General features: G+C 31.7%; 1 protein-coding gene across 2 annotated transcripts in view; it reads right to left on the bottom strand.

Moving 5' to 3' along the window:
- LOC134714795 (uncharacterized) overlaps window positions 1-9469 on the bottom strand; it is a 34277-nt gene extending 24808 nt beyond the window's left edge. Inside the window, exons 1-7 of one of the 2 annotated variants that reach the window (XM_063576357.1) lie at window positions 9338-9469; window positions 4846-5063; window positions 3916-4125; window positions 3205-3474; window positions 2323-2451; window positions 1917-2012; window positions 176-442 (exon numbers count right to left, since the gene is read on the bottom strand). In XM_063576357.1, coding sequence (XP_063432427.1) covers window positions 176-442; window positions 1917-2012; window positions 2323-2451; window positions 3205-3474; window positions 3916-4125; window positions 4846-5058 — 1185 coding nt within the window. In that variant the 5' untranslated portion in view covers window positions 5059-5063; window positions 9338-9469. Of the gene's footprint in view, window positions 1-175; window positions 443-1916; window positions 2013-2322; window positions 2452-3204; window positions 3475-3915; window positions 4126-4845; window positions 5064-9192; window positions 9214-9337 lie in introns of those variants that run through there. The other variant, XM_063576358.1, reaches the window with a different exon arrangement.
- Window positions 9470-12670: the final 3201 nt, after the last annotated feature.

The raw sequence follows: 12670 nt of genomic DNA, 5'->3' as shown, positions 1-12670 counted from the left end.
GATTTGGTTTTGGTAGACTTACCCTATTAACAAGTTTAGTTTCCAGGTGTAGATTTGGTTTAGGTAGACTTAGCCTATTAACAAGTTTAGTTTCCAGGTGTAGATTTAGTTTAGGTAGACTTACCCTTTTAACAAGTTTAGTTTCCAGGTGTAGATTTGGTTTAGGTAGACTTACCCTAAGTTTAGTTTCCAGGTGTAGATTTGGTTTAGGTAGAATCTTTCTAGCTCCAGGTCTGTTCATTACAATGGATGTATCAATATACACCTTGCCCTGTACTCTGTCATTCAATGTAGAAGGTGGTACTCCAAAGGCTCTTGCAGCAAACTTGACAGCTACCTTTTTCTCCTTGACATATAGATAAGCTGCCACTAGCTGCTCATAGCTGTAGGTCTTGTAATTTCTCTTGTATGATCTTCTCCTCTGTTGCTGATTTCTGTATATCTAGAAAAGAGGGAATGTAAACTATCAGATTCACTAATGGCGGCTATTTAGCATGAATAAAAGGAGATTTATTGATTGATTGTTGGTGTTTTAAAGCCACTTTTGAGCACGCCTTTTGGAATATTTTCCGGCAGCCAGTTTTTCTTTGTGGGGGAAGCAGGAGTGCCTGGAGAAATACCTCCAATTGGAGTCAATCAAACCCACAACAGCTGGGTTCCAACTCACAACCTCAGAGTTGGGTCAATACTTTATTTGTTTTTACATACGCGGTAATGGTTACGTGTTTGCCTGTAGCTCAGTCCATATCAAAAACTTGGATATGTATGATAGCTCGTTTCAAAGCTGTGACATTTTCACATATGTGGTTAAATTTTCGGGGTGCGAAGTGAGCATACATTTTCCGTAAATTAGCATACCCCGAAAATCCTTTCGTGATGCGGCTCCTTGTGGTAAAATATCCCCCTTTTAACACAATAAGTTCTTTAAAAATTTAATACTTTGAACATTTACTCTATGTTCCTCTTCTTTCCAAATCACCACAAATGGTTAAGCTCAGTCATTTGTAAAAAATAGAAACATGTCCAATATCACTTACACAGAGATTTTTTCTTTACACAGGACTTTTGAGTTCCTCATTTCGAGGTGCATTAGGGATGTTGTCCCAGTTAACTGGCTAGTGATTACAGTAGTAGACCACTTGGCCACCCAGGCCCCCTTATACAAGGAGATTTAGGGTATATGTCAATGAGACAGCTACCACTAAAAATAACTTCCAAAAAACTTCTGGTGTCCTGTTTTTGTTTTGTTCTGCAAAGTGACAAGTTTGTAAACTTTTCCTATTATGATTCAGAAATTATGATTACCAGTATATATATATATATATAAATATAATTTGTTTTGTGAATACTCATCATCTTTTTATCAGAAGAAAAGCTGACCTTTTCATTGATCTGCACATTGTACAAAATACTCACAACATAAAAGATATGTACATATACTTTTAATTTCAATGATTAATCAAAAGGGTGTGTCTCTGAATTTTTTCATTTAAATAGAAAGCCAGTGAAAGCAATATTGAGTTACTCTGGATTCATTTTTTTTTCTTGGATTGAGGAAAAACTTGCATTTTCATGGATAATTAACTTCATGATTTGCCAAAAGTCTGCATATAATCATCAACAAGGTTGCAATTCGTTGAACATTCAAATTTGTGGTTTCCTTGTTCCAACAAAATCCATGAAAATTGGTATCCAATGAATAATAATGAATCCACAGTAGACATTTTACATGTTAGGTAATAATATAATGTGATAAAATACTCACATCATAAAAGATATGTACATATACTTTTAATTTCAATGATTAATCCAAAGGGTGTATCTCTGAACTATTTTATTTAGAAAGCCTGTTTTAAAAGAGAGAAATTAGTTATGATGTTTTTAACATGTAATAATATAATGTAATAAGTTATTACCTCGTCACTAATATTATGAAGTGATGTATTATCATCATCATCATCTTGTATTGATCCATCCAACTGGTATTCATATTCTGGATCTACAACTTCCTCCTACAAAATATCATGTGAAAGCTTCTTAATTGTTCAAAAGTTTGTAGATCATCAATAAAGGCAAGTTCTTACACGGAAAAGTATTAATTTGGTTAAATGTCACTCAAGCAGCAAAAATGATGCATGATTTTTTTTTAACAGGTCTTTAAAAAAAAGCTTTCTTATTCATTTTTCATCGGTCTCTAATAAGGAAACTTTGGAAATTGAAAAGAAAAATATAAAGCGGGTTGCTTTTAAGGCTGCCTTTAAAAGTGTATGATGTCAAACAAGTATCTACAATAGATTACATATGGGCTATGTGACTACTAACTTTAATTGGTGTGTTCTCTTCCCCAGCAGCAATCATTTTCTCCATGATACTTTCTGTAATATTATCATCATTAATGTCCTCTTCAACACTAGGGATCACATATTCTTGCCCTAAACTCCCGGAAGATTTCTGAAAAAGAGGTAATATAAGTTATATTCTCATCCTAAACTCGGTTACTCCCTGAGGATTTCTGAAAGGGAGGTTATATAAATCAAAATCAAAATGTCGATAAACGTGGTATTCTATTAAAAACGATCGCAATTTAAACAGAGGAGTGTGTATGGAAAGGAGTCATGCCCACTGACCCAAAGGAAATTAAATATTTAAAGAGTTAGAAATGGGGTTCCTCCTAGAATTAACGGTGATAAGAAACGAAGTGAAATACGTTCTCTCACTCTCAGTGAATGCTATGGAAAGTAAACTTGGAATTGATAGTACAAAAATAAAGTACAATAAGTACATTGCTCATACACTTGTATCCAGGATTGACTATTTTTAAAGTTGAGTAACTATTGAGATTAAGAAAATTACATTTTACATGTGCAGTTGAATTAGTTTTGAAAATGATACTATCCAGCTATACCAGGGCTGCCAAAAATGCGTTAGACTCACGCATGTTCATGCTTTTTAGCGGCATTAACCTATGATCTATTGTTTTTTTCTCTTTGATCTTTTCAATTTTGGCCAAATCTTACGCATTTGCTTAATGAAAAATTACAGAACTGCTATACAGGTGTCAATGAAAATATAGGCAATGGTATTCCTCAGAGCATTCTGCTCTTTGATTAACTATATTATTATTGTCTGATTTATAGTGCCAAATTTAGACCTTCATGTCTTACTTCTTCTGTTAGCCAACAACACTAAGATAAGGATTTTTACCTCATAAGTTAAATCTGCAAATGCTTCATCTAGTCCTTCCCCATTTTTGATTCTTTTGATAATTTTTGTAATGTCGTCTGAAGTGAGGATAGAATCGTCAATTTGTACTTGACCTTGAACTCTATTGTGTAACGTCGATGAAGGAACGCCAAACATACGAGCTGCTGCTTTCACTGGCATCTTTAAATCTTTGACACATTTGTATGCTGCGACCAGCATTTCATGGCTGTAACTTTTGTAACGATGTGCACGTCTTGGACTTCTTGCTCGCTACAAAGTAATAACAGTCATTTACTTATACTACATGCCTGCAATTTTAGACAGAATATATAAATTGTAATTTCAAAGTAAGTAAAATATGTCTAAAAACTTATGTTGCTCTGCTGACACTTATTTTTTTTAGTAGTTTGGACTGATGATGACAATAATGGCAAAGAACCAATGATTTTATTTATTGATTTAGCCAAAGTCACGCACAATATTTATAATTTATAAAATTAAAGCTATATTCACTTTTTTTTGAAAAAAAATTGGTGAAATTTATGTAATTTAAAATGAACATATCTTTTTAATGTAAAGTTCTATAATATTAACTTAAACAAATGGAGGAAAAATTGTTGATAAAGCCTATCATATATATACCGGTATGTGTATAATTATAAATGTAAGATAGGTAAGAAAAAAGTTTGACACTATTAAAGATCAACCTACATTTCTACTCCGATTTAAGACAGGAATGGATGGACTAACTTCTATCACATCTTCACTTAAAACTCCAGATTCAAAAGATTTTCTGTTTTTAGTAGTCAAGGAAACGTTCTGTGTTGTTGTTTCACATCTATCATCCTGTTTTTCAAAAGTGCTTTCTTCAAAACTATCATTTAAAAGATCTGTTGATTGTTCCTCTGGTTCTCCATCCGTCTATAAAAAAAAATCATTTATTGAATAAAAAGTGTACCGATTTATTGTACAATTTTGTCATTTAGACAGATTTCAGACTCTACATGACAATGAAATCATCTTTATAACAATTATATAATATGCATTCAAGTTCCCAGTACCATATTATCCTTAAGCACTGTAGATTTTTTAATTTTTTCATTAGTATCCATTTTGAGGATTAATGTAAAATTCAATTTCCTTGCTACTTATATTTGACTTCATGGTTTTTCAGTACAGCCGATACAAGCAACTATGTAATTTGTTTTTATGTTAAATATATCTGAATTCTGTGATGATGGTTCACTTATATCAACGAAATCTACAAAAATTGGTTTCCAACAAATAATTATCCACAGGACCACAGTAGTTATAGACATGACAGGTAACCCATTTTTCTCTAGTCCAGAATGGAACAGAGAAAAAAATTAACCAAAATAATCCTATTTTTACATTGCCTCATGAAAAATAAACCAAACTGGTATTCAATCACATTTATTAATACATGTAGCTTTTTTTCTAAATATTAAGGACTTCCTGTAATCTATAGAAGATAGGCAAAATCTTTCTTTGTTTGTATCCACATTTTCTTTATTACTAAACAAGGGGGAATAATCCAATGTCCCCAATGAATTTTATGTAGGTTGAATAATATGTATACATTCTTTCTATCACCATGAATTTCCTATGATATAAACATACATGATTTTCATCATTCTCTTCTTCTCTGTTGCAATCAGTTATATCAGTACCATTTTCCACAGGAAGTTCAAGTTTCTCTGCAGGAACATCTGTTTCTGTTGGTGCTTTGACCTTAGGTTGTGAACAACTTCTTGTTCTGGATCTTGTAGCCCTAGTTGATCTTTGGAAAATGTGAGTTCTTGAAGACTTACCATGCTTTCGTTTACTTGGCATGATTCCTGAAATGTTGATACAAGTGAATAGAAGGTTTGCAGTCAACTATTTCTGTTTTTATTTAAATATGATATATGTACAAATCATTTCAAAAATAACAAAAATACCTATTGCAAAATAAACCATGTATTAATCTTAAAGGATATACTTGATGGCATTAAATTCTTCTACTCAACAGAAAAATGTGCAGCAAAAACTAAAAAAAAATCCCATTTCTTTTAGTTTTGTACAGTTCATGAGCAGAAGATTATATAATATAGTCAAATATGACTTATAACCCCAACAAAGTATCATATTTTACATGACTTTTAAGAAAATTAACCAATAACTGGGGGAAAAAAGACTAATTTTTGCCAAGTTATCTCCCTTTCCAATGTTAATTTCCATAAGAAATTAAAATGCTGATTTTGAGTTTTTCTTAAGTTAAATAGATTTGATGGGACTTTTTTGGGGCTTAATGCTATAGTTAGAACTAAAACATTTTCTGATACAATTAGTTTGAGGTTCTGACAACTTACATGTAGTTTGACCCTACTATGTTGATAGACTAATGATACAGTATATATATAGGACTTCTTAAACCACTATGCAACCAAGCCACCTAGCTCAATCTTTTGAAAGAAGTGTTACTGGTATTTTTTTTATCATGTTTAATAATATAATGATTTTACATATTATTTATTTAATTTAATGTATTTACAATTAGTTCGTTCAATTCTTATATGAGTTTCTCGCTGCATTAAAGACCCATAGGTGACTTCCAGCTGTTGCACTTTGGTCTGGCTGTTGTCTCTTTGACATATTCCACCTTTCCATTCTCAATTTTAACATAAAACGTAGTTACATGTTTTAAATTATGTTTTGTTTCATAGAGATGTTATGTGTACAAATATAATATTAAAATTATTTATTACTTTTAATTTAAAACTAATAATTGTTTTCTAAATATTAATCTTTTATAATAACTATGGTTAAATTTGATTCAATATTTAATATTTTTCATTTGCTATTTTCTTTTACGCCAATATTATACTGTATACAGCGGTTAGAACATCCTAGCTCAGATAATCCTAAGATAGCTTGGATGTGCATGCTGAGACATGCCATAAGTCTTTCCCAACTTTATTCTGATTTCTGTCCTAAGAATTTCTCATAGGACTGACCTTAGGACAGTTGGTCCGAGAACACAATTAATTCGTAGTGCATTTCTTTTAGAACATAAATGAAAATTTAAAAAATCCCACCTGCGCTTTCTCAATGAAACTTAAACAGTGTGTTGTACTACTTTTGGGACAAATTATATCAAAATTATAGAAAACCTCATCGTCTCTAACTCAAAATATGGACAATTTTATCTTTAGGGCGTCTTGAAATCTTTTGACAGCTTCCGAAATCCTATTTTTCAACCTTTTTCACCTGGACCAAATCACTATTTTGCTTTAAAATTCTGGATCCAAATTTTTTTACAGTGTAATTTCACCCCCCTACTTACAATTTGAGGCATTAAACATGGAGAAATAAATTTGGAAGGGGTATAAAAATTAATGGCAAGTAATCCTCTGTTAACACTAGGGACTATATTCGTGAACAACGAAAATCAAGGGACGACAATTGTGGTCTCGGACCTAATAGGATAGAAAGAGTTGACAAATCTTAAAAAAACTTGGTATGACCAAAGCTTAATAAATTATAACACTGCTTGCAAAGTTTCATAACAATAAGATATATATTATAGACAATATGTTAAATTCTATACTCATCTTTGCGTGTTAAATTTTGACGTTAAAATAGAAAAATTTCAACTACAATGTATCAACATGTTGGGCTTTAAAAATTTAAATATTGTAAAAAACTTCCTTTTAAATGTCTTAATATATCATTTATTATGTACTAAAAGCAATAGAGTACTCATTTGATTTATCAGACTTAGCATAATTATTCAAAAGTCAAATTTATATCAGCCTGGGCCTAAAAATTGAGGTTTTTCAATGAAAGGGGGCCTTACATGAAGATGTAATATTTTCCAGCAATTTTAAATTTGTGAAGCTTTTTGGTTATAAATAATCCTTACATATGTGTTGAATGTACTTTAAATGGAAAGAAAAGTTACAAATAACATATCATATTAGTTTAAAAGGTTCTTAAGCCAAGTAAGACTGGAAAAAATAAGGGTCAATTTAGGCCGTGCCACATATTTACACTAAAAAATACATATTGAGGCTATAAGAAATATAAGGTTGTGTCTTTTTTTATCATTTATATACTCATGTGACATGATACAACAAATCTGAGCACAAAAAGGCTCTTGCAATTAACTTTTCTTGCAGACAGTATGGTCTGATACAAAGATTTTTGGCTTTTTAGTGAAAAACTTGAATGCAATTTTAGTCTCAACAGGCTTATATTTTAACCACTTGCTATCCTACAGAAGAAAAAAAAAAGATATTATGTGAAATGGAACAGGTACAATAGACATTGTAAAGTGCTTTTGGTACAAATTTAGTGAGGTCTTTATTGTGGACTTCAAATTTTAGGTACCAAGAACCCCACTTTTGACTTCATCCAAACAGGGCGTTAGACAAGGGTCATTTATACAACACATTTTGCACATATTGTCTGAGATAATCTTCTTTTCTGTAGATTCTGAGTTCATAAACAAGTAAAAGAACTAGATAAAGGCATAGAAACACAAGTATTGACACATGAAAACCTGTCAGATAGAAAGTCAGGATGCCATGTATGCATCAATATTGAAAAAGCCTTAAAATGCCTATTTTGACCATAAAATGCCAAAATTGGTCATTTTTGCAGAAATTCTATAGAATAAAAGTTTAAATCCTTTAGTTTCATGCTATTTGACAAATTGACATCACCAAATCATTTAGGGAAGTTGCCAAAGTACAGATTCTATATTTACAGACTGCACCTCTTAGGTCCGAGAACACAATTAATTCGTAGTGCATTTCTTTTAGAACATAAATGAAAATTTAAAAAATCCCACCTGCGCTTTCTCAATGAAACTTTAACAGTGTGTTGTACTACTTTTGGGACAAATTATATCAAAATTATAGAAAACTTCATGGTCTCTAACTCAAAATATGGACAATTTTATCTTTAGGGCGTCTTGAAATCTTTTGACAGCTTCCGAAATCCTATTTTTCAACCTTTTTCACCTGGACCAAATCACTACTTTGCTTTAAAATTCTGGATCCAAATTTTTTTACAGTGTAATTTCACCCCCCTACTTACAAATTTTATTTCAGGCATTAAACATGGAGAGATAAATTTGGAAGGGGTATAAAAATTAATGGCAAGTAACCCTCTGTTAACACTAGGGACTATATTCGTGAACAACGAAAATCAAGGGACGACAATTGTGGTCTTGGACCAGTTTCGATAAACAGGCCCCAGTTCTCATACTTTTATCATGTAACAAATATATTTTTATTTAAATGAATAAATGCCTTTTATTTACTCACATTTATATTTAAGGCATTAAGCTTAATGCCTGTACACATTTTTCAGGATTTAAATGTAGAGCCTAAGCATAGATTTAAAGGCAAACTGATCCTCAAGTTAAAATCTGTCACTGATTATCATACATTATATTAGATTAACCCAATTTAAAAAGTCATGATTGAAAAACACATGGACATCTATCCCAATTTAGATATTTAAAACAATGTCACTTCAAGCATGACAGTATGATTTCAAAACTGTCCTTGTGACCATAGATCTATACTGTGATAAATTATGTCATGATGTCATTTTTTAAAGACAAATTTAATCTTAGTCATGCATGAAAGGCCATTAGCTGTAAAACAAATAAAAAAACCTTCATTTGACAAGATCTCTGACAGGATAATAAAAACAATTTTGCATATATTTAATGTTTAAAGGAATAAAATATACAGTAAGATAGAATATTGTACGAAAAGTGTGTACTCCGGGAACGTATCCGTGTTTTACTAAATACCTAATCGATTCTTCTAATTCGGTCGGGATTGATTACAGATGCACGGTTCAATAATCGAAAATTTTCGACAATTTTAATATTAATACATTCACTTCTACTTGAGCTCCCAAACCCCATTACAAATGCACAGTATATGTGGCAAAATTGAATGTAAATACATGTTTATTTCCTTGAATTTATAATTTCTTTGTGTGCGGGCAGGAAACAGAAAATCGATACTGAATCCGCATCACGAATTTATCGTTCTATAAATACCACTCGTTCAGCATTGTTTGTGTGTCATTACACAGTAGACAAACTTACCTTCGATACACAAGTGTTGTAATTTATCTGTTTAATCCGTTTATAACGATTATTTGGCTAAATTTCGCTCATGACATATTTGGTAATTTGGGATGCAATTTCGTGAGTTCGAGGCTTTCGGCTGCAAAAATTATAATATTCAGTTAAAAGAAATCGGATGCGGACGGAACGAAAATGGGGACGGTCGAATATATTTATAAGTGTACATTTAGTTCATTGGATACCAATTTTGACGGTCGAATGTATTATTTTCGCTCATTGTTTACCTCATAAAATCTCTATATTGATTTTAACATGATGTACAGTAATATAGTCTTGTGTATTTGTTAAGTTTTATCTATTTAGCGGAGACAGAGGAGGATGACGCACTTTCCTTTTGATAAGAAATGGGGGAGCAATTTGTAGATTTTTAGAGTGCTGACTGTTTTAATGTTCTATTTGGAACCACGTTCAATAATAGAATGTTTTGTTATATTCAAGTGTATTCAAAGTGAATGATTTCGTTTTTTTAATAGTAGTAAACAATGAATATAGATGACCTGCATGGCGACATAGGTTAGGGAATACATTTTTTTCCTTATAAATTTATGATTTTAATTTTTTTTTTTTGGATTTTTTTTTTGGGGGAAATAGTCTGGCTTTTTAGTTAATGTTCTAACTTAACTATCAGTGGCGGATCCATGGTGTTTACTCCCGGAACCCCTTTTTTTGGGACGATCAATGCATTTCAATAGGGACATGTAGAAATATATTAGCAATTGTTATGCTAGCCAAAATAAAGCTTCTGATGGAAAACTGTTTAATTATGTGAAATTTAAGCAGAATTTTGGTTAAGAAAATTATCTTTCGTTAATTAAGGATTTTGATTTTAGAAGATCTATATGCAAATTACGTATTTCTGCTCATAAGCTTCAAATTGAAGTTGGACGTTTTTCAAATATTCCACGAAATGAAAGAATTTGTAAAAAAAATGCTCCTCTGGCTGTGTTGAAGATGAAATCCATTTTTTTAACTAACTGTGAAAATTTTAAATCAGATAGAGATGCTCACTTTGATTTTGTTTGCCAAAGAATTCCAAATTTTTCTATACTTGATAATCAGCATAATTTATTTATTTATTAAACTGTGAAGACAATCAGGTCCTTAATGCTGTTGGTAAATTTATTAAAGTGAATATGAGTTAGTAATTGTATTGTTACTGTATGTAAACAAATGTTCGTATCTATGTATCTATGCAAATCAATATTCTTTTTCCTTATTCATGTATGCTCTGTATGCACCTTGTGGGCCCTTAATTGGAAATAAAATATGTTCTGTTCTGTTCTGTTCTGTTCTGTAGTTGGACCCCCCCCCCCCCTTTTAAAAGGTCTGGATCCGACCCTGCCTATGACGCCCATCTTTTTTTTTATTTTTACGATGCTGTATTATGATATATAAGAAACTGAGTGACTCGGGAGTTACATGTCAGTTTAAACTGATGTTAATGTAAAATCGTAAGATTAATAACAAGAACACATTGAATGAATGAAAATAATCTGAAAACGCACTAAGGAATAATTACCAAAGAAAAAAATGTAAGCACAAAAAGAAATATATATAGAAAAGTTTATGTAGGATCATATTTCTATATCGGTGCCCTATTTGAACGCCGTATAAAATTTAAAAAAAATAATGTTTTTTCGATTTTAATGAATGTTTTTGGATCACAATATAGGGACATATTCCGGCATTCAGTAGGATAATATAAGGCATGTAAATTGCATCATATCTGCCTCAGTTTGAAATGGACCTCTAGTCGAGTATCCCCTGAAAGACACAAGGTCGAATTTAAAGTTTGCATCATGTCACCAGGTCTCTTAATTACCAGCTGTCTCTTATACGCAAACTTAAGATTCAAGTAGTCGGTTTGAACATTGCAAGAGATGACAGGTCCTTATTAGTTATTTTTTTTTATTACTGAGCCGTCGGATCGCAAGGTCGCCCTGTACATCCCAACGTCTCAGGTCGGACTTGACCATCTTGGTTCACTTAAATACGAAAAAGGAATCCTAAAAAAACTGAAAATAAACAGTAAATACTAAGTTCTTTTCACAAATGTGATAGGGCAATATAGAACCAAGGAATTTTTGACTTATTTAACACCTTTCGAGGTAAAGGTGTCAAGTACAAGAAAGAAGAAAATTTTACATTAATTAAATGTTTAGCAACTGTGACTATGGCACATAATTAGCATTCATAATTTATCACTCTATATCATTAAAAAAAATTATGTTGGTGTACATTAACTTATAGCAGTTGTGGTGCAACTGAAGCACAGCTTGGTACGCGTGGATACACTATTGGTTGTCAAATGCATGTGAGAGTACGTCAAGTGACCACCATGATAATTTCTTGTAACGTATTTTTAATTTCCATTTTTTATAACAAGTATCTTTATTTGAAATGTACGGTCCGAAGGTACTAACAGCTAGACATCATTTGAGATATATAATATATTTATATTGGTTGACGGATATATTATATATAGTTCGCTGGAATATTTCAAAATAATGCCTGCCACTCCAAGTAAAAATGATTTGGATAAACATTATCAAAAATATTTTACTTAAGGGGAGATGGTGGCCACATCGCTAAGTCCTACGCAGTGCACTCAAATGGTACCATAGTCGCATTATTCCATAGTCATATCATCGATAGATCTCTCATGTAAGTCGACGCATTTAAAAAAAAAAAATGGTTGGAAATGAAAAAAATATGTTGCAGCTTTTTTTATATGCATTGTTACAATGTCATTAAAATGTACAAGAGTTATCTCTCTTTGATCTTTTAGAAAAAAAAGTACTGAACTCTGATGAAAATTCAAAACGGAAAGTCCCTAGGCAAAGGCAAAGGCAAAGGCAAACACATTAAACGAATGGATAAAAACTTGCACTTGGTACATTTGTACATGCATTTTCTTACGTAGAAAATGGTGGATTAAACCTGGTTTAATAGGTAGCTAAACCTCTCACTTGTATGACAGTCGAATCATATCCTTTTGACAACGATGTGTGAACAAAACAAAGTTATAATATGTAAAAATAAATAAAAAAAGCCTAGGTACAACAATCCACATTCAATTGATGTTATAATCTTAATTACGATAAGAACAAACAAATATGTAACGAAGAAGTACAAAATGGCATATACCCAAAGCACAGTAGCAAAAATGAAACGCAAAAATACAAAACATTACAATAGCACAATGTCACAATAACGGGATGTTTAAGTACAGAGTCACGTCAGATGTATAACAATAAACACAAAAAGGCATATAGACAAAGCACATTAGCA

Source organism: Mytilus trossulus, chromosome 4 (genome assembly GCF_036588685.1).
Source record: "Mytilus trossulus isolate FHL-02 chromosome 4, PNRI_Mtr1.1.1.hap1, whole genome shotgun sequence".
In the NCBI taxonomy this organism is placed as follows: domain Eukaryota; kingdom Metazoa; phylum Mollusca; class Bivalvia; order Mytilida; family Mytilidae; genus Mytilus; species Mytilus trossulus.
This window is presented reverse-complemented; position numbering and strand designations above follow the sequence as displayed.